The 22,922-nt window shown below is 32.3% G+C and overlaps 3 protein-coding genes and 1 long non-coding RNA gene across 4 annotated transcripts; 1 reads left to right on the forward strand and 3 right to left on the reverse strand.

Annotated features, from left to right (window-relative positions):
- On the reverse strand, positions 1,876-3,222 carry LOC18589222 (xyloglucan endotransglucosylase/hydrolase protein 22). Its single transcript, XM_007014103.2, has 3 exons — positions 2,862-3,222; positions 2,572-2,765; positions 1,876-2,463 (listed from the first exon to the last, which is right to left on the reverse strand). Exons 1-3 carry the CDS (start codon positions 3,135-3,137, stop codon positions 2,061-2,063), a joined length of 873 nt encoding a protein of 290 aa, XP_007014165.2. The 5' UTR covers positions 3,138-3,222; the 3' UTR covers positions 1,876-2,060.
- LOC108663462 lies at positions 11,710-14,867 on the forward strand. Its single transcript, XR_001929487.1, has 3 exons — positions 11,710-11,748; positions 12,633-12,700; positions 14,270-14,867. It is a non-coding gene; the product is annotated as an uncharacterized LOC108663462 (long non-coding RNA).
- On the reverse strand, positions 16,017-18,410 carry LOC18589223. Its single transcript, XM_018126820.1, has 3 exons — positions 18,260-18,410; positions 17,632-17,980; positions 16,017-16,624 (listed from the first exon to the last, which is right to left on the reverse strand). Exons 1-3 carry the CDS (start codon positions 18,408-18,410, stop codon positions 16,471-16,473), a joined length of 654 nt encoding a protein of 217 aa, XP_017982309.1. The 3' UTR covers positions 16,017-16,470.
- Positions 18,208-20,861, reverse strand: LOC18589224. Its single transcript, XM_018127574.1, has 3 exons — positions 19,329-20,861; positions 19,150-19,249; positions 18,208-19,057 (listed from the first exon to the last, which is right to left on the reverse strand). Exons 1-3 carry the CDS (start codon positions 19,358-19,360, stop codon positions 18,464-18,466), a joined length of 726 nt encoding a protein of 241 aa, XP_017983063.1. The 5' UTR covers positions 19,361-20,861; the 3' UTR covers positions 18,208-18,463.

The raw sequence follows: 22,922 nt of genomic DNA on the forward strand, positions 1-22,922 counted from the left end.
AAATAAGTTTCAAGAATTCCCAACAACATAGCTATCGAATAGTGAATTCTTAATTCATTACTTTGTTTGCTTTCCGGATAGCAATTGCTATGGATTTGGCAGAAGAGGGAGTAGTATGGCTTAAACTTAAGATCTCTACCCCAACAATGGTAGAAAGTGGAGTGAAGATGTGAAAAGATGTTTATTCTAGGATTAGGAAAGTCAAGATGTGATTAGAACAGGATTAAGCAAAGGAAAAAAATTCAGTAAGACAGTTGTTTGCACAAAAACAAAGTACTTGAAGAACATTTCTGTCAATATCTCCACTAACAAGCTGGGATCCAATCAACCAATTAATACATATACTTCATGATTGCATTGGTTTTGAGACAAAACTGGAAAGGGCAGTACTATTGCTTTCCAGTTGCTATCACCAGCTGCCCTCTTTGATTTTCCAGCCATTGTTAGGTATCCCACTGGGAAGTAAAAGGACATTTTATAGTAAGGGCAAAGATTAAAGAATACAAGTATATAGTAAGAATGCTGACTTAATAATTGTTTTATTTTTACCCTCAATTTAATTTTGATTTAAAAACTTAAGGAGAATCTACTAATTGAAATAAATGATATCTAAGTTATAACAAGTTCTTTATTAACTACAAGTAGGGGAGAGCTAGCTTCAGTTCGATTTTTTGGAAAATCGACCAAAAAATTAAACTCTTCCAACCAATCAAACTACATTGTGTTAAAAGTCGATTTCGGTTGGTTTTATGGAGCTTCGGTTCGGTCGGTTTCGGGTCAGTTGACACCAGTTGAAGAATGGAAGAGAACCAATTTCGTTGGTGGTTGCTGGTTTAGGGTTTAGTATGAGAAGGAGAGGCAGAAAGGGAAGGGAAAATTATGGGGGTTGGAAGAAAGAATAGCAACAGATGTGCTGCTTTATGGGAAGTTTAATGAAGGGTAATTTTATCTGTTTCTCCCTTAAAAAAAAAAGTGGAGCATGCTAGTTAATTGGTCGATTCGAAGGGGAAGTAGTCCCCCGAACTGCCGAGCCGATCGACTAACGAGGTCGATCAGAACAACTGACGATTGCAACAGCAACCTTCAATTGTAACCGTCGATTACAATAATTGACGGTTGCGGTCGGTTGTTCGGTTGCAACCAACCACTGCACAGTCCTAACTACAATTGGGAATATTTATCTTTATCATCAGCTTGTTTCATTTGTCTCCGAGGTTTTGGTTTTCTTTGAGTTGTCATCAAATTGAAATAATCTGCCTTTGGCTCAGATATGTAAATGTTAATTTAAGAATTAGTCTAATATACTTCACATTTGTATATACATATGTAATCATTCCATAGCTAATGTAAAAATACACACTAGTCTAACCCCAAATAAGGCAACCTCGTATTCCTAATTTGCATGTTATCATAGTTAAAGGTGGCGGCTTCTTCTTTTTCTCCTTAACCTTTTAAAGATTCTTCTAATTTTTCTTGACTCATGTTTCTTTATTACTCAAAGTAAATCAAATTCCTTATCTTGTTTTCTGTTTTTTTATTCAATTATCAAAACATCAAATAGTACCTTTCATTCTCTTTTTTTTTTTTTTCAAGAATTTTCAATCTTATCTGTGTTAAATTATCATGCACAAATAGAAATGAGAATATTTATCTTCATCACGTCTTTTCATGTTCAAATAGCAAGTGAAGATATTTATCTTTATCACGTAAATAGTAAGTGAGAATATTTCTCTTTATGAAAATTTATCTTTGTAGTTATCTTTATCAAGTTTTTTCTTTTGTTTTTGGTTTTCTTTCTCAAGTCCTTGTTTTCTTTTAAGTGTCATCAGAAATATTGGTAATTCTTCGTCTCAATTTGATTTACCCTCTAAAAGAAACTAATCAATGTCCATCAATCAATTTTGAGGGAGGAAGTAGTCTCTTGTTGTTGCATATCATACGATAACGTATCACATACAAAATAGGGAGAATTCTCAAAGAACAAAAGAATCACGAGTTGGCTTGAAGAAGAAAAAGAATTGAAAGAATATTGATCTAATCAATAGCTGTTAATGCTGCCTCTAAGACATGTTGCATTCTGGAGGTAGACCTTGGGGAAATCTCTTGGCGTCGGTGCAGTAGTTGTAGATCATGTAGTTCTTCTGCACCCATTGCAGCCTTTGCTGACTAGAGGAATCCAGCTCCTGAGAGAACCACGCATTGTTGGTTGAGGCAGAAGATGGAGAATTTGATTTGCAGGAAGATGCTCCATTAGACCAAACACAGGCATCGGCATTGAAGTTTCTGTAAGAAGCAGTAAATGGAGCTTGAGTCCAATCTGTCTTTACCAGACCACCCCTTGTAGCCCAATCATCCGCATTCCACAAGCTGGAGTAAATTCTCATCGGTTGGTTCTTTGGAAATGGGACACCAAGCGACTCCATGTTTTTGAACTCTCTAATGGGTGTGCCGTCCACAGAGAAGCTGGAACACAGCATAACAAGATTTTGTCAACCAAGCAATTCCTACCAAAGGAATAAAAGAAAAAAAAATTGGGGCAAAATGCAAATTTTCAATTTAATGAATACTCACATGATACGTTGGGGATTCCAGAGGATGGAATAGGTGTGGAAATCCGCAGTTGGGTCAAACCAGAGATGGAACTGTTGCTCTCTGTTTCCCTTTCCTTGACTGAACACATTGGTATGAAGAATGTAAGGATCCCCACTAAGGTTCCCCAGAAACTCAAAATCAATCTCATCCCATGTTGATCCTTTGGAAGATAGCTGCAGATAAATATATACAACAGCATTTGTGCCATTAACATCTACACGTCCTCGTAAAAATTGCGGACAACAAGAATTAATTAGAGAATAACTTACATAGTAGGCAGTGACTGTGCCAGCAGAGTTGCCAGGGACAAGCTTGAGCTGCGTATCAATCTTGCCAAAAAGATATTCATCCTTGGACTGGAAACCGGAGCCAGAAGCTTTGTCAAGGGAGAGAGAGAGAACCTCTCCGTTGTTGTCTATCTTACCACGGCCATCTCCCCATGTGATGTCAAAATCTTGATAGAAGTTGCTAGCTGATGCTGTCATGAGACAGCCAATTACGAGAGACATAAGCAACGAAAACTTGAAACTTGAAGTTGAGCCCATTTTCTTCTTTTTTTTCTGGTTTGCCTGGGAAGAGAGAATGTGTTGGAATATGAGGCGTTAATAGCTTTGATGTTTTGGTGTCTTTGAGAAGAAGGGTAGAGCTTGGTATTTATAGTAAAGAAAAAGGTAGAGGAAAGGGCCAAGGAAGGTGCGTTCAGCTGGGTTGTAGACAGTTGTAGAGTAGGAAACATAGTATTATGTAGCTGTCAAAATCGCACTAACAAACACGAGCCAACCATAGCAAAGTTTATGATATCACGCGGCTTTACCCATTATTTATTTTGTGCGTGAGGAACGGGCAGCCCTGTCGGCTCGAGTTCCTGTCGCCAGGTTGGGCCTTTAGCACTATTGGATCCAGTTCAGTAGCAGTACCATGCACACGCAGCAGCACCGCCTTTACTGACCAAACAATCCAAAAAGTTAAAGGACTAAATATGTGAGAACCATTTTTACCGAGGAGATGCAGTTTTGTTCTGAATTTAATTTTCAGATAAACCATATATTTTGGTTGAAGGGGATAGATATTTTAAGATTGTTGTTACCTTTAAATTTAACAACGTAGCATTTATCAATTTACTATTAAAATTCAGTTATCCGTTTTTCAATAATAAAGTTTTAGGTAATCAAACAGTGTCTAAGCTGGAAACTTTTCTGACTCTATTGCCAATGCCAATTTAATCTTATCTACACAAATAAATCATTTTATATTAGAAAGATTGGAGGAGAGAAAATGAAAAATATGTAAGTCCTGCATTGCATATTTATAAGATTAATTGTTTATATATAATTTTTTAGATTTTGTTTTTTATCTTCAATTAAAAGGATATGATAGTAAAATAATATAATTTTCAATTTTTTTTCATTTTTCATCTCTATAAAATAGTGAATGAAAAATTTTATTTTTTTCATGTTTTCTACCAATCATACTAATGCAAGCAGAAAAACAAATATTTTTTTCCATCTTTCTACATTTTCTTCTTTCAATTTTTCCATCTTCCTATTTTTCTTTTCACTCTACTAAGCAAAACTTTAATGTTTAGCTATGTTATAATTTAGAGTAGGATAGTGAGGGTAGGGCTCTTGTTTTTTTTTTTTCTTTTCTTTTAACCCCATCAGATAGGAGTAGATTCAAGAATTTATTTACGTGGTGTTGTAATTAAATTTATTTTAACTTGAAATCTTTGATCCCATCTTTTACAATTATAAAAAAATTAATAAATCTTTAACACCACTCTTTATAAAATTTTACTACATAAAATTTTAACATAATTAACAAATTTTTTACCACTCCAGTGACACCATTTGAATCAAAGTAGGTTTGCCTCTGCCATCAGAGCAGGTATGGGGAACTTCAATGCAAGGTTCCATGTCATTTCTTTTAGGGTCGTCCTTGGCTAGTGAAGTGCGGAATTTTCAAATCAGTCGGTGTAACTTCCTTGAATATCACCTGCCAACTCTCAAGCTTACGCAAAATTTTACTCAAAATTTTATGTTTAGGTGATCTCCTTCTTCACCTAATAGCATGCCAAGTTGCGCAACTTGAATAAATACAATAGGTGATCTCCTTTATGCAACTCGGCATGCTATTGTATTTATTCATTTTTAACTGGAATTAATTAATGTGCACCTGACATGCACATGAAAAATATCTTTCTTTGGTAAATGTTGCTGCCAGTAAACACATATCAAGCTGTAAAGGAATAGCATTAGTGATGTCTTATTAGGAAGATGCACGCTGCTTCGTTGCTGGTCGCGGAATAATTTTAAATAGAGATTAGTAAAAATAATCAAATATATATATATAACATCTTAAGAAAAGAGACTAGTTAGTACAAAATTTAGTGTTAAAGAGTTAATATTAAGAACTTAGTTTAAAGTTCAAAAAAGAAAATTATGTATTACTAATAAAAAGATAACAGAATAGTAAAAAGATGAGTGCAAATCTAATATTAAAGAGCTAAGTTTTAAGTTAAAAAAAATGAAATATTCAGCATCAAAGGAAGGTGTTGATCATCTCGGAAAGCTGTAGATTAAAATGAAAATCTAACCCATTAAATTTCAATGGTCAATCTCATTACTTTTATCGTCAAATCATGTATCAAATATTAGGTACACTCCTATAGTTTAAATTTTACTTAGGTTAATTCAAGGTTAAGTATAATTAATTATACAAAAAGTTTAACCATTAGTATTTGAGCAGTCATAATTTTGATTTAGGATACAATTAAATATTATTTTATGTGATTTGTCATGAAGTTATTATATATGAGTTGAGATCTTTGGAGAGCCAGAAAACTATTTTTCGATTACTGATTTGTTTAGTAAGCATAAAGCTTTTATTCCTTCTTGTGAGAATATTAATTGGTATACACCATATTATGTGCCTTGACTTGTAGAGAGAGAAATCAAGGGCTAAACTTTCCAGTTCAAATTTCGAACTCAATTCATGAACCGATTATGACTTTCATATTTTATGAGTATTAATTAAAATTGATCGTTCTACAATATTTGTTATATTGTATAAAAGATAAAACAACGTTTTAATTGCGTTACATATGGAGTTTATATTACCAAATATTAAGAAAATCAAAATAGGTCAAGAATAGGTTAAAACTCAAAATGACTCAATGATTGATCTCAATTGCTCTTGTTTTAATGGATGTTAATGTATGGTCTTCATAAAATATTGTTTTAATCGAGTTTTTTTAATAGGTTTAATTGGATTAAAATTGATCAAAAATCGAGAATTAAAGAAAAAACTTAAATAGACCTAAAAGGGTTGAAGTTTGCTCTCATCGGGTTGGACTCGACCCAACTGGAGGCTGAAGAAGGGTTGGTCACACAAACCACCCGAACCCACATGAACACTTGGCGGATAAGGGCATGTGCGGCCCACTAGGCCTAATTTTTGGTTAAGTTTTTGGCAGTTCAACCCCACTCATCGTGTGCTGCCTATTGATGCTATTATTTTAATTTTTAATGCACATTTGGTATTTATTACTTATTATGTACATTTAATTAATTATTTTAAATATTTTAGTGTGGTATTTCCGGAATGGTGTAGCAAAAAATAATGTGTATTTTCAAGTTTAATGATAGCATGTGCTTTATATGGTATAAAAAAAAATTTTAGAGTCTACTACATCATCGTTGCCACGCTAACATGTTAATATCACATCATCACTACCACGTCAATATTTCAGACCCACGTCACCTCACATCAGCAATTTTTTGTATTTTATATACTGTCGAGATAAAGTTACGATGTACATATTTTTACTGACATCATGATGACATGTCAAAATTTGCTGATGTGAGGTGACGTGGGTCTGAAATATTGGCATGGTAGTGATGATGTGATATTAACATGTTAGCGTGGCAACGATGATGTAGTAGACTTTAAAAAAAAATTTTATAACATGTCATAGGAATTAAATTCAACAAAATTATAAAATAGATGAACTAAATTAAATAAAATTTAAGAATATAAGAACTAAATTGAATAAAATTCATAATTACCCGTTAATGCTCAATTTTATAATAATTTGTCCAACTTGAAAATTAATGTTGATAACTATTCAATTTATTTATCTATTTATATGTAAAAAAAATTATTAATAAAACCATACTACTTTTGTTCATTTTATTTTAAATTATTATTTTTGATAAATGCTATTGATTATATTTTCAATAAAAATTATAAATTAATAGTGATATATATATATATATTGAGAAGTAGATAAGATAGATTAAATTCCAAAATGAATGGAGAATAAGATTATCCTTTACAACCTGACAAAAAGAATCCACAACAATATCAAATACGGCTTGTGAGAAGCCACTTGGGTAAATCAGCATTTACCTTTGATCTAGCCAAATAGAATTGTAAAAACACCTTACAATAAGCTTGCATACCTAACCTATGCATGTTAAAAAAGTTTGCACATAATCTTACCCCAAAGGGAAAATTCAAAAGAAGGGATCAACCAGTAAACCACCAAAACAAAGTAATAGATTAAGAACATCAGAGGCTCTCATGGTAATAGTAAATAGCATTAAGATCCGCAAGTAAGAAAAAACACAGTAAGAGATAGCAAGGTACATAACACCTCAACCCGACTAAACCATCTTCGATTGCATTGTCATGAAGTCATTAATCTAAAGTAGATCTATTGGCTTAAGGACTCCTTCTTTGGCCATTGAGTCAGCGTTTTCATTAATAGAGCATGGGATATATCCTCATTTTCCATGGAACCTCTTTGGGATTAGTAATCCATATGACAACATTAAAATTATCACATTTAATAAGAAAAGTGTGAGAAGAGCACCATTTGGAGGCCGCGAATAAAAGAGCAACTTCTTTCACCGCTAGTAACTCAACCTTATTAGAATCAAATATGCATATAGATTTGGAAAATAAGGCGACCACATCCCTATGCTCCCAAGATATTGCTTACACCAGATTCCCCAAGGCAGCCTCTAGCAGCTCTATTACTATTAAATTCGAGACACCCCTTTTGTTGTTTGGCTTAAACCTCCATTTTCTTAGTTTTCTTGCACTTCATGGGGGTGATTCTTTCATTTGGGAATTTAACAAGATCACAAATTAACGCATTATGACCAAGACATTTAGCATTCATCCACCATGCCACTCTAAGTTTAATAAGTTCGAAGATTTGCTCATCGTCCCAAATTTTACCTTTGAAAACAATATTGTTCCTTGCTGCCCAAACAATGGCATACCTAGCCATTTTCCAAATCGAGTTGTTGTTGAGGTAGTTAGTAACCTCAAACCATAAGAGAAAATAGACCAAGGGGTCATTATGGACCTCTCAATGAACATTCCACAAGGTCCCCCATGTCATAAGTGAAAAACAGGTGACTTATTGTTCCAGTCTCGTGTTGAATATCAAGCAAGCAACCGCCTCTCCATTAATAATGTCATGACCCGGTACTCCCCTAGAGCCCGTGACAACCATCGCGATGTCTCGATCGACACTCATTACCCAAAATGTCAACCAGAACCCCGCAAGGCTTTAATATCAGCTTCTCATTTCCCCTATGAGTAACCGTTGCTGAATATCGTGTTCTAAAATATTTTAAGCTATTTCCAACTTAAAACAAATAAAATAATAATTTCTGTCTCACAGGGGTATTTTGGTCATTTTTTTCAAAAATCTCAAAATCAGTTAAAAATGTAGTATATAAGTGGAAAACACATATTTCATAATCAAAAATAATTTTGGATGTCTAAAACATTCATTTAAAATGAAATTATGACTATTAGAATAAAATAAAAATATAAAATAAAATATTCAATTTTCTAATAAAATAATATTTTTAGAACACTGTGTAAATAATTTTTACAGCGTAAAAGCAAAATAAATTCATACATGTTGTAATACAGATAACCAAAGTATAAAATTTAATTTACAGTAACACGTGGGCCCACGAATGACTAAAAGTATCAAAAGAAATGAACCTACAGTTTTGGGATGTGGCAAGTCCAACTGTAGTCCTCGTCGATATCAGTTATCTACAATCTATTCTGAGCTTGAAATGGGTCGAAAGGAGGGTGGTGAGATTTTCAAATCCCAGTGAGTAAGCAAATATCATTTAAAATATCTAAAGGCGAGTAAAAAGAGACTATTAAAATATTTCATCAAACTGTAATTTATCACCTTTCAACTTATTTCAACCAAATAAAATCAATTTATTTAAATCAAGTAATCAGTATGGCTTATGAATTTCCTAAAAGCTTGGCTCATGCCAAAAATTATTATCATACTTAGTTATTTGGGATACCTTGGCAAAGGGCTATCCCAATTGAGTCTGCCAAAGCTATTAGAAAGTCATGTTTTATTTTGAAAATATAGCCGTTCCTTGGCGTTGACCGAGTTCCCCCTCACGTGGTGGTTTGGCGTTAAGTAAACTCTAAAAGTTATACCTCGAGAGTTACCCTACTCGCCTCTCCAACCGAGGTAAAATATAACGGGGTTTACCGTGCCCCTCTAATAGGCTAGTCCACGGAAACCCGCCTACTGCAGTAAGCTAATAATTATCCCACCAATCAATAAAATTCAATAACATGATATGACAATTATTGTAATTCACAGCCTTTCTAAGCTAAATACACATTTCATATATTTCAACAAAAATATCAATTCAACCATTCATACAAATATTGTCATAAGCCATTCGATTCAAATCATAAATTTTACAACATAACAGGTGGTCTCCAATTACTCTATTTTTCAAAATCATTATTCAATTTCAAGACAATTTATAAAATCTTTTCATGTAAACACATTTTGTTTGTAAAACACAAAGATTTACCATTTAGACTCATTTTCATAAAATTTCACCAAAACCGATTAAAAACATACTTTAGATAATTAAAATGATAGTAAGGTTACTCACAGTACTAGGAGTTCGATATACTCCTATTCTCGGTATTTGGGCACAATCTCTTTACCCTTGTTAGAGGGCTCACCACCTATACATCATACGTGACACGGATTTTAATAAATTGTGTCAATTTATCATAAACTATTTCAAGCTCTATAAATCTATATGAATGCACGAAATATGATGCAAAATGTTCGAATAGCTATTTAAATACGGTATTCGACCTAATTCGTACTATGTTCGGTGTAATTGGCTAAAACCTCCAATTTAACTCCAAATCAATTTCTTTCACTTTCTACACTCCAATTATACCTAAATTACCTCAGTGACTACGAATGAGATTCAATTTATCAATCCCGGGTCAATAATCACACATGTCTATACATTAGTTAAAAATTTAAATTTTTACACCAAAATTTCCCATTTAATTTCTAGCCTCACCAAACATCAAATATCACCAAAATATCATGAAATATCATCGATTTCAACCACAATATCCTCCATAGGAAATTCGACCATTGATGGTGAAATGCCCCATACTTTGATATGATGATAAATAAAGTTAGTCGGATGCAAATTGAGGCATAATAAGGAACTTTGAGAACCAAAGAGATAAGATAAAATTTTTAGAATAAAATAATATTAAAATATTACTATTTAGTCGGATGTCGAAATCAGTCATGAAGAATGATCATATGGTTGATCCAAGTGGGGGAGAAGATATCAAGCTTGACTCTGTGAAATATTTGTCATGACATACATGTGATGGATAGTATGTTTGCATGCTAGGAGAGTCCTGAAAAATTTACAAAAGTCGATATTGTACCTAGAGGTACAACAAAGTTGATTTAAGCCTCTAACTAGATCAAACAGAGAATTTAAGATGAAATTAAGAATTTTAAAGTCCTAGAATGATTTAATATGGTGATTTGGAGTTCGAGGATCAATTTGGAGTCAAATTGGAAATTTTACTATCTATGGGTAAAATGGTAATTTTGCCACTCAATGACAAAATGGGAATTTTTTTTAAAGATTTTGATCATATTTGACTTATTGGAGTATGATTTGAGGTTGAGAAGTGAAAAATGGTGATCTCGGTATTTTTCAGAGTATAGGGGTAAAATGGTAATTTTATCGTTCCAGGGGAAAAATTGTAATTTTTCACCACCAAAACACTTGTCCAGCACATGAATTCTACCTAATTTTATCATGGATAATTAAAGGAATTTATATGGTGGAGAGAGAAAGCTTAATAGTTAAGAAATAAAAATGGACCAATGAAATGGTGACACATGGCATATTTATAACCATTAAATATTTAGCTTTAAAATTTACACAAAATCAGCCCATTTCTCATTCATATGGCCTGTTAAAGAAGAACAAAGGAGGAAAGGAAAAAAAACAAGAACCCTAGGTGGGAAAATTGAAGAAAAAGTGTAGGATTTCAAGGAATTAAGCTAATAAAGGTAAAATTTCTTGATTTTGACTTGTGATTTACACTACCCATGCTTTCTTTTTCATTTTTCATGGTTAGATTTCATGTTTTCATGGTGAATTCATGGCTGGCCGAATGGGTATGGAGAGAGAATGATGTTGGATTGATTTGATTTCAAGTTATGTTAGTGTTTTTAGTTAGTCAGTGATGTGTAACAAGAAAAGCCAACAAGAAAAATTCATTTTCTCCCATTACCCATAAGAGGCTGAATTTTCTAGGGAGAATATTGAGGCTGAAATTGATGATATTTCATGATATTTTGGTGATATTTGATGTTTGGTGAGGTTAGAAATTAAATGGGAAATTTTGGTGTGAAAATCTGAATTTTTGCTTAATGTATAGACATGTGTGATTATTGACCCGAGATTGATAAATTGAATCTCATTCACAGTCACTGAGGTAATTTAGGTATAATTGGAGTGTAGAAAGTGAGACGAATTGATTTGGAGTTAAATTGGAGATTTTAGCCGATTAGGCCAAGTATAGTGTGACTTAGGTCGAATATCACATTTAAGTGATTAATCAGACATTTTGCATCCCATCGCATGCATTGATTTAGATTTAGAGAGCCTGCAATAGTTTATGATAAATTGACACAATTTATTGAAATTCGTGTCACGTATGATGTATTGGTGGTGAGCCCTCTAACAAGGGTAAAGAGATTGTGCCCGAAGACCGAAAATAGGAGTATATCGAACTTCTAGTACTGTGAGTAACCTTATCATCATTTTAATTATCTAAAGTATGTTTTAATTCGGATTTGGTGAAATTTTATAAAAATGAGTTAAATGGTAAATTTTAGGTTTTATAAACAAAAATGAATTTAAATGAAAAAATTTTATAAATTGTCTTGAAATTGAATAATGATTTTGAAAATAGAGTAATTGGAGACCACTGGTATATTGTAAATTTATGATTGAAAATTGATGGCTTATGTTATATTGTTATTGTGTTGGCATGACTGGCTGGGCTGTATTTTATGAATTGTATGGATTGTCTTATTTTACCCTTACAAGCTGGGTAGTAAAATATTTGCCCTATCATGCTGTCAAAATTTTATTGTATGGTGGGTTTAGCTTACTGCAGTAGGCGGATTCTGTGGACCAGCCTATTAGAGGGGCACGAAATCTGGATATTTATATATTTTACCTCGGTTGGAGAGGCGAGTAGGGTAACTCCCGAGGTATGACTTTAGAGTTCACTTCACGCTAAACCACCACGTGAGGGAGAACTCAGTCAACGCTAAGGAACGGCTATATTTTCAAAATGAAAACATGTGTTATGCGTACATGACTTTCTAATAGCCTTGGCGGACTTAGTTGGGATAGCCCTCAACCAAGGTATCCTAGATAACTGAGTATGATAATAATTTTTGGCATGAGCCAAGCTTTTTAAGAAATTCATAAGCCATACTGATTACTTGACTTAAATAAATTGATTTCATTTGGTTGAAATAAGTTAAAAAATGATAAATTACAGTTTGATGAAATGTTTTAATAGTCTCATTTTACTTGCCTTTAGATATTTTAAATGATATTTGTTTACTCACTGAGATTTTATAATCTCACCACCCTCCTTTCCACCCATTTCAGGTATTAGGATAGTCGGTAAATAGCTCATTTCATCGAAGACTATAATTGGATTGGCATCCTCAAAATATGTAAGTTCAATTCTTTTGACACTTTTAGTTGTTCGGGGGCCCACGTGTTACTGCAAATTTAATTTTATACTTTGGTTATCTATATTACAATATATATGAATTTATTTTGCTTTTTCGCTGTAAAAATTATTTACACAGTGTTCTAAAAATATTATTTTATGAAAAAATTGAATATTTTATTCTAATCTTTATTATATTCAAATAGTTATAATTTCATTTTAAATGAAAGTTTTAGACGTTTAAATTTATTTTTTGATTATGAATTATATGTTTTATACTTGCATACTATATTTTTAACTGATTTCGAAACTTTTGAGGAAAAATAACCAAAATGCCGCTGTGAGACAGAAATCATTTTTTTATTGATTTCAGTTGGAAATAGCTTAAATTCTTTTAGAACATGATATTTGGTAACGATTGCTAACCGGGGAAAAAAGAAACTGATATTAAAGCCTTGCGGGGTTCCGATTGACAATCTGGGTAATGAGTGTCGATCGGGACAACGTGACTGTTGTCACAGGCTCGATGGGAGTTTCGGGTCGTGACAGATGGTTGATGGGGAAAATGAATTCTTTTCTTGTTGTTTTGTTTCTAAATATGCTAAACTAACTAAAAACACTAACATAACTTAAAATCAAATCAATCTAACATCTTTCTCTCTCCATACCCATTTTGACCAGCCATGAATTTACCATGAAAACATAAAATCTAACAATGAAAAATAAGGAGAAATGCATGAAAAAGGTAGATCACAAGTCAAAATCAAAAAATTTTACCTTTGATTGCTTGATTCCTTGAAATCCACCAATTTTTCTTTGAATTTTCCCACCTAAGGTTCTTGTTTTTCTTTTCTCCCTTTGTTCTTCCTTTACTCTTGGTTTGACCGGCCATATGAAGAGAAAATGGGCTTATTTGTGTTAATTTATAAGCCAAATATTTAATGGTTTTAAATATGCCATGTGTCACCATTTCATTGGTCCATTTTTATTTCTTAACTATTAAGCTTTCTCTCTCCACCATATAAATTCCTTCAATTATCCATGATAATATTGGGTAAAATCCATGTGCTGGACAAGTGTTCTAGTGGTGAAAAATTACTGTTTTGCCCATGGAGTGGCAAAATTACCATTTTACTCCTATGCTCCGAAAAATACCGAGATTACAAATTTTCACTTCTCAACCTCAAATCATACTCTAATAAGTCAAATATGATCAAAATCTTTCAAACAAATTCCCATCTTGTCCTCGAGTGGCAAAATTACCATTTTGCTCCTAAATAATGAAATTTTCGATTTGACTCCAAATTAATCCTCGAACCCCGAATCACCATTCTAAGTCATTTTAGGACTTTAAAATTTTCAATTTCACCCTAAAATCTCTATTTAATCTAGTTCGAAGCTTAAATCAACTTTGTTGTACCTTTAGGTATAATACCAATTTTTGTAAATTTTTCGGGACTCTCCTAGCATGCAAACATGTTATCCATCACATGTATGTCATGACAAGTATTTTATAAGGTTGGACTTTACAAATAATGCCTTTACTCACCAATGTGTCTTTGATTGCTAGTCACTTTCAAATAAGCTATCAACATAGGACTTCAATTTTGAGAGGGGCTAAACCGAACCAAACAAGTTTCCAATGATCGAATGGATTGGAATTGGAAATGAGCACTTGATGATAGATAGAAGCTGAAGAGTGATTACCATTAATGTTGTATTTCCAAACAAGCTTGTCTTGAAAGTCTCTGCAGATTGCTTGCTCATTAATTACTATGTTGAAGTTAGCCAATTGGTCATGTTCCCATCCAAAGATGTTCTTGCGAAGCTCGATGTTCCACCTCCAATCATTGCCAACCTAGTCACCAAACTCATCAATATTACATTGCTTATTGGCTGCTAAAGTGTAGATTATAGGAAAGTCTCTCTTGAGAATGAAACCATCAACGCATTCATCTTCCTAAAAGCTGATGCAGCTTCCATTACCCAAGGATAGACCCATACCATTCACCATAAAAGAGTTAAGATCACAAACACCCAAGAAAGGTTTGGTGATATTTTTCCATTTATTGAAAGCCTTACTCAAGTTACCTAAGCACGGAATAAGCCTATTATGATCAAGACCAGATTTTTCAATAACAACTTGACTCCATAAGCTTTCCCGCTCATTGCCATATCGCCACAATCATTTATTAAGAAGTGCTTTATTTTATAATCCTAAATCAACAAGACCTAGACCTCCAAGATCACGAAAGTTGCAAACTACAGCCCAACTAACATGGTAAAGTTTATGGACAAGATTTGGACCATCCCATAAGAACCTAATAGTGATAAATTTTATCTGATACATATATAAGAATTCTAATTCCATTGAATCACTCTCATTAAAAAGTGATAATCTTGACTCAATATTATTTATTTAGTATATATCTAAATTATAGTCACTTTAAATATTTATATTTTTATTATTATTGAAAAATAAATAAAAGTATGGATACTTAAAAAAACAAGTTGACTATAATTTTTCAATTATAACAATAAATTAATAGTAATAAGATTTATTTGGTGTAAAGATTTATAATAATCTTAATGAAATTATAGTAATAAATTAATAGAGATAAGGATTTATTTGCTCATTCCTTCTAAACAAAGACCCAAAAACAAACACAAACAGAAAAGACACTACAAAAAATAGCTTATTTCCAACGAAATTTTCTATTGAAAATAGATTGATTTTCGTTGAAAATGCCTATTTTCGACGAATTTCCAACAGAAAAATCAGTTGGAAACTCCGTTGGTAATACTTTTCGTTGGAAATCCGTTAAAAATTTTCAACGAAAAAATTTCGTTGAAAAAATTGACTTTCTGATGGCCATCCCATTGCAATTCCGTTGGAAAACACTACAGCAAGAAATTCTGTGGGAAAAGACAATTCAGACGAAAAATTCCGTTGAAAATGGTTTTCCAACGAAATTTCGTTGAAAATTTCCAACGAAATTTTCTGTCAGAATATTCTTTCCAACAAAAATTTCCGTTTGAAACAATTCCGTTGGAAATTATTTTCCAACTGAATTTTATGTTGGAAATTTCTTTCCAACGAAAAATTATGTTGAAAATTTTTCCGTTGGAAATGTTTTTCCAACGAAAAAACTAATTAAATTTCCAACGAAATTTTCTGTTGGAAAAACATTTCCAACGGAAAATTTCGTTGGAAATTTAATTGCATATCCTTTTACTAATGCTTTTTCAACAAAAATTACCAATTTTCATTTCAATAATATATTATCAATTCACATCCGCAATGGACTTTCAAAATCTATAAAAGAAACACACATTAAAAATCGAGATTCAAAGTCGAAATCATATAATTAAAAATTACCCTAAACACACAATGTCTAAAAAAGTTAAATACATATGAAAATAAAGCTAAATGTGTTATTAAACAACTATACTAAAAAGTATCCAAGTGTAGCAGTGAAAAATAGACATCATATCATGAAATGTTGTGTTCTTACTTGTCCAGATTTTAGCTTAAAGGTCTCACACCTCCTTGTTTTGAATGCACATTACTCATTATCATGGTTTCTATACGTGCCATAAATTCAGTCATGCTTTCCGCCATTGCATTCTTAATTTCTTCACGTATTTCCCTATGTATTTCCTCACGTATCTTATCCAAGTTTTTTGAAAGATTTTTCACTTTTTCTTCTAATGCAATTGCGAGACTATTAACGTTGGAGTTGATAAGGCCACATGCAGACTCAGATGTTGCTACATTGTTGTGTGTTCCAGTAAGTAAAGCTGTAGCAGGCACCTGAGTACCAAACCCATACACGTGAGTGCGTGTAGTCTCCATCCCTCCAATTGCTTCAGTCCAAGCATACGGATCGAATTCTGGCTGAGAAGATGAATCATCACCACACTTCTGCGATAATACAGAATTATACATTTCTTGCATAAAAAAATAAATAAGATTATTATTCAACTAGATAATCAATTTTAAAGTAAAAATTAATCAATTTTGTACGTACACTTGTAAACTTGGACTTGTTATCTATAAAATCAGTATGACCACCTAAACGCTTATGAGTATGGTTGAACACTTTCAAAAAGCTAACATCTCATTTTAGCTCAATTGCCTGCATTATTTACAACTATATATACTCAATCATAATCGATATATATAAATAACATGTAAGAAAAAACCAAAGTAAAACTATTAAACATACAATTTAAATTTAGTTTGAAAGAAAACCATACATATAAATACGAAGTAAGATTAATTCATACCATCCTTTTTGCATGAACCACAAATGAAACTGAACCGCCAGTGTGCTTTAAAATGCTTCCTTCTTTTGACGTTAAATGATTTTGCCTTACTTTTTTAGATTTGTTTTGCCATTCTTCTGTACCCCATACCGTATCGATAAGGGCATCCCATATTTCATTTGTAATCCATTCCCTTAACATGTCATTGCAATCCCTAATGTTGTTTGTTTTGGCTTTTGTCATTGCTTTATTCCTTTCTTTTGAAAGCATGTCTCTTAACCGATCGGAACAAATTTTATTCTACATTCGTCGAACTAAAACATCTTGATTTGGAGACCAAACACATGTTTCCTTTAACAAAATAATAGCGTAATTAAAAACATTTATACAAATTAATTGAAAACAAAAACTTATGATTTAATTGAAAAACAAACATAGTACTTGAAATTTTTGAAACATTAACTCCTTTATATCATTAGGGACTTTCCTCCATGTCGACCATGGACCATTGAAAGTGATTTTTGATGATACTTGTTTTTATAACTGTGACCCCTCGCTAAAAAAAAGTACTTGTAGAATATAAAAAAAAAATTATATATTAAAATTTATAACAAATATAACAATTTCATTAACAAATATAACAAACATAACAAGATAACATACCTCTCTCCAATAGGAGTTATATGTAATCTATCGGATGGATCTACAGGAGTCTGTAATCCTACACTAAGCCCCCTACTCCTTGACCTTGAGGATGTGTCATCTACACTTGCACCTAAATCGGTAGATGGGGATCTATGAGAATTATGAGTAGATGTCTCATTTTCTACTTGCTCTACAGATGCACCCAACAAAGAAGGTGTCTGAAATGGCACATCATTATACTTCCGTTGCATCTGTGGTTGAATGGATATATCAATAAATGCACTGGCATTTATAGGTAAAGAGATACTTCCAGAGGCATTTGTTGATCTAGGTCTCAGTTTTGAATGCTTCCTTTTAACCATCGTTCCTGCAATATTTTTTTTGTTAAAAATCAGACACAAATTATTTTCAATAAAATTGAATCAACATATAAAAATCATCAATTTCCAACAATGAAAAGTATGATTTTTCATTTGTACAATCAAAGCTACAATTATATAGTATTAATTTCAACATTTATATCTATAAACTTTCTGTTTAATTTCATATCATGTTAAGATTTTTTAATAGTATAAAATTAAAGTTAAACAGCTATATAACAAAAAATATAAAACCAATATCTTATATGCCTACCATCATCAATCACTTCCAGAATAAACAAACTCATATTTTTCATTATTATCACTATCCTCATTAAAAGTTTCACAATCGTCATCTTCAATTTGATCTTGATCTTGATCTTCATCTTCATTTTCATCTCCTTCCATGTCGTCTTCTTTATCTTCATCTCTTTGCATGTCATCTTCTTCATCCTCAATCAAGAGATTAATCTTTTCATAATCACCACTTGCTAAAATGTAAAGTTATCAAGTTCATCCAATACAGTACCAGTATTTGAAGTAGACACATTTTCTTGGTATCCTTTTTCATTCAAGTCAATTTCATCTCTATCTCCACCACTAGGAATGTGAAATCTATTCCTAACTTTTGTTTTAAATACTGCCCACCAATCATATCGATTTCTTTTAGTTGTTGGATAACTACTATAATAAATTTGGTGAGCTTGTGCAGCTAAAACAAATAGTTCATTAGTGGTAAGTATTGAGTTGTATTTAATTTCAACAAGACCATGCAAAAGATCTACCTTAATACCTTTTTCAGTGTCAAACCAATGACACTTAAATAGCATAACTCTGTTTCTGATACAAAAATACTCCAGCTCGATTATATCCACTAAAATACCATAAAAATCATGCTCATGATCATTGTAAAAACTCCATTTTATGCAAACCTCACTATTCATTGTCTTACAATTTTGACCGTAATCTAGGGTGTGAAACTTGAAACCATTTACAAAGTATCCTTTGTAACACCTTATCATATGTCCTGGACCATAAGAGATTTCGAGTAAACGTGGGTCAATTTCATCTTTACGTTTTGCAACCTACGAACATGAAATACAAGATCAAATATTAATATTACATAATGAATGCGTTAATGTTATTAAAAGTTCAATTCTAATTTACATAAACTTACATAATTTTTAAACCATTTCACGAATCTTACATCACGTACTTTCTCCAACTCATCTTCTGATATATGCACAACATCTCCTTTGACAATGTCATCAAATATCATATCATCATATCCACAATTTAGTGATTAAGTTCATTCTTATGATCACTCATTTGAGTTTGTGGTAGAATGATACTTACTTTATATATGGGAGCACCTCTTCACAATTCATTAAAACATATAGCTCAGCAGCATAAAACTCATCCTCATCTAAGAATCGAGATTTATCTAATGGACCAAAAGCTTGTCCAAGATGAGTGAAAATTGAAAGACGACCCAAAGAGTCCACGTCTCCCCCATCATCATTATGTGGCACTCTATTTAATCTTGTTCGCACAGCAGGTTCAAAATACCATGAGCAAAACGAGGATATTTTTTCGATAATATAAGCCTCACATATAGATCCTTTAACTGATGCTCGATTTTTACTTTCTTTTTCAAATGTTGCAAAAACCTAAAATCACAATATTCATCAAACTTATAAAGGACCTTAAACTCTTGTAATAAAGTGTTTGAAAACAAATAACAATTATAGTACCTCTCAAATGGATACATCCATCAATACTGGACGGGTCCACCAACCTTCACCTTGTAAGGTAAATGAATTGGTAAATGCTCTGTATAGTCAAAGAAACCGAGAGGAAAGATCTTTTCTAGTTTGCATATAGTTTCACATATCTTTCCTTGCAAAGTTTCCATATGATCTACAGGTATTTCAATTGCGCACAAATCCCTAAAAAAGTGAGATATCTCAGTAATTACATCCCAAATTGAGTGAGGCACCATATCATGAAGATAATTGACAACAATTGTTGCAAAAAAAATGACAATCATGACTTTTCATCCCATAAAATTTGTAATCAATCTCATTAACACACCAAGAAATGTTCGACGCAAAACCATCAGGTAATCTCAATTGTTTCACCCAAGCACAAACATTTCTTATTTCCTCCTTATTTAAGGTGTATGTAGCCTTAAGCTTGTAAATTTTTTCATTAATTTCCACCAATTCCAATTCTAGCCGCTTGCAATACACCTTCAAATCTTGTGGTGCCTTTAAGTTGTCTGCTGTCTTTCCCTTAACATCCATCATTGTGTTGAATATATTCTCGAAAACATGACGTTCAATATGCATCACATTGAGATTGTGACAAATAAGAAGCGTATGCCAATAAGGCAGAGCCCAAAATATACTCGTCTTCACCCAATTATGACTTACACCATGACCCGAAATCTTCTTATCACCACATTTTGTTCCGAATGGGAGATGACGAAGCGAATTCAATGGTGACAATATTTTCTCGCTTGATAATCGAGGAAATGGTAAGTCATGTTCAACTCTTTTTCAAATAAATTTATCCCTCTGCCTCCTAAAAGGATGATCGGCTCGCAAGAATTGCCAATGACAATCACAAAAACAAGGCTTCTTATCATGATCAAATATGAAAGATTTAGAATGTTCCATGCAATAGAGACATGATAATCGTCCATGAGTACTCCACCCTGACAACATACCGTAAGCAAGAAAATCATTAATTGTCCATAATAATGCTGCCCTCATTTGAAAATTTTGTTTTCTATATGCATCATTCGTGACAACACCCTGGGTCCACAATACTTGCAACTCATCTATCCATGGCCTCAAGAAAACATCTATGTTTTGACTTGGATTTTTCTTGCCCGGAATAACCATATTAAGAAATATATATTGTTGTTTCATGCACATCCATGGGGGTAAGTTATACACAGAGCATTACTGGCCAAACAGAATAAGGTTTCACAGTCGGTCTAAAAGGATTGAAACCGTCAGCACATAACCCTAGTCTGACATTTCGAGGTTCCATTGCAAATAACTCATGTGTGCAGTTGAAGTGTTGCCAAGCCTCACCATCAACAAGGTGTTTAAGGACTCCATCATCCCTTTGGTTTTGCGCATGCCACGTCATATGTTCATCAGTTTTGCAAAACATATAAAGCCTTTGAAGCTTGGGTATAAGTAGCAAGTAATGCAATATCTTGTAAGGTATTTTTTGCCTTTTCACACTTGATTTTCTCAATTTATACCGAGGATGCCCACAAATCATACAATACTCAAAATTAGCAGTTTTCTCATAAAATAACATGCAATTGTTTTTGCAAGCATGAATTTTGATATATCTCAGTCTAAGTTTTGCTACCTTTTTCTTCATTCTATAAAAGTCAGTAGGTAAATTTTCATCTGATGGCAACATATTCTTTATTATCTTCAACAGTTAATCAAAACATGATTCACTCAAATTGTACTCTGACTTAACATTTAAAAGTTACGATACAGCTGAAAGCGTTGTGTACTTTGTGCAACCTGACCACAAAGGTTCCTCTACATTGCTTAACAAAGAGTAAAAGCTAAATGCATTTGGATTTGGATCTTCTTCCACAAACCTTGACTCATTTTCATAACCATGGTTGAAAGCAACTTCTGGACCAATAGCATCCCTAACCATTCTAGTATATGGATTTTCTATTTCCTCTTCACATATAGGTTCTCTATAATCCTCATGTTCCTCATTACTAGCATATGGTTCAATTCTATCTCTACTTCGTGATGATTGTCCAACATCATCTTTCCCATGTAAGCTCCAAATTGTGTAAGCACCAGTAAAAGCCTTTCTAAGGATGTGCTTTGTTACCGTATCGGAATTTAGAAACTTGTTGTTATTACATCGAAAGCAGTGGTATCTAATTTTATTATCCCACATAAATGTAGACTTAGAATGTGCAAAATTAATGAATTCATTAACTCCATTTACAAATTCATCTTTAATGAATCTATCAGAAGTTAAGCGACGATACATCCAAGATCAATCTCCCGTCATTTTGTCATCCTAAGTGTCATAAAATATAACAGTCAAGAGTAATTTCCACTGTTGTTTATAATAAAATTTGTTAACAACTATATTTCAATATGCAAAACTAAGTTAAATAATTTAAATATAGTAAGAAAAAAGTAATAACATATGAGGATAGTAAAAATGATTCCATACAAGAAATAGTGAAATTCTACTTCACCAGTCCCAATACAAAAGCTATGTTCGACTAGACCAATGCACAAGTCAAGTTCATGGGCCTGACCTATCTTGATCAACTTTGTATACAACACCGGTAGTATAAATACGACCTCAATTTAAAAATTTTTAAGTTTTGATTAATTGTGTTTAGTTCAAACATATTTAGTATTTTGTTAAGACTTATTTATTAATTTATATAAATATTAATACTTTTATTAATATTAAAATTTATTTTATTATATTTAATAATCAATTTCATTTTTGTAATTTTTAATTGTAAATTTGATCTATATATTTGACGTGTACATATTTTCATTATTTATTTTAATCATTTTAATCGTATCAATTGTGTGTTAATTGTTTAAACATGTTATAAATTATATAAGTTTGAATCATGTTAATCATATCGTATTGTATAAAATTTAACTCGACACACATATAATAAATGTTTTAACCGTGTCGTATTATGTTACATATTTATTAAACATATTTGTATATGTATTTAAGATCTTAATACGATTAATTAATCGTGTTGTTTTTATATTTACCCATATAACTATTAATACTCTATGTTTACACAAAATAGTTAAAAAACGAAAATACAAATTGTTAGGTCTAATTAAGCTCTCAACTATATATTTAAGGTGTCACTCAACTTGATAACATATATTATTAATAAATAATATA

The sequence above is a fragment of the Theobroma cacao genome, chromosome 9, assembly GCF_000208745.1.
Source record: "Theobroma cacao cultivar B97-61/B2 chromosome 9, Criollo_cocoa_genome_V2, whole genome shotgun sequence".
NCBI lineage: Eukaryota > Viridiplantae > Streptophyta > Magnoliopsida > Malvales > Malvaceae > Theobroma > Theobroma cacao.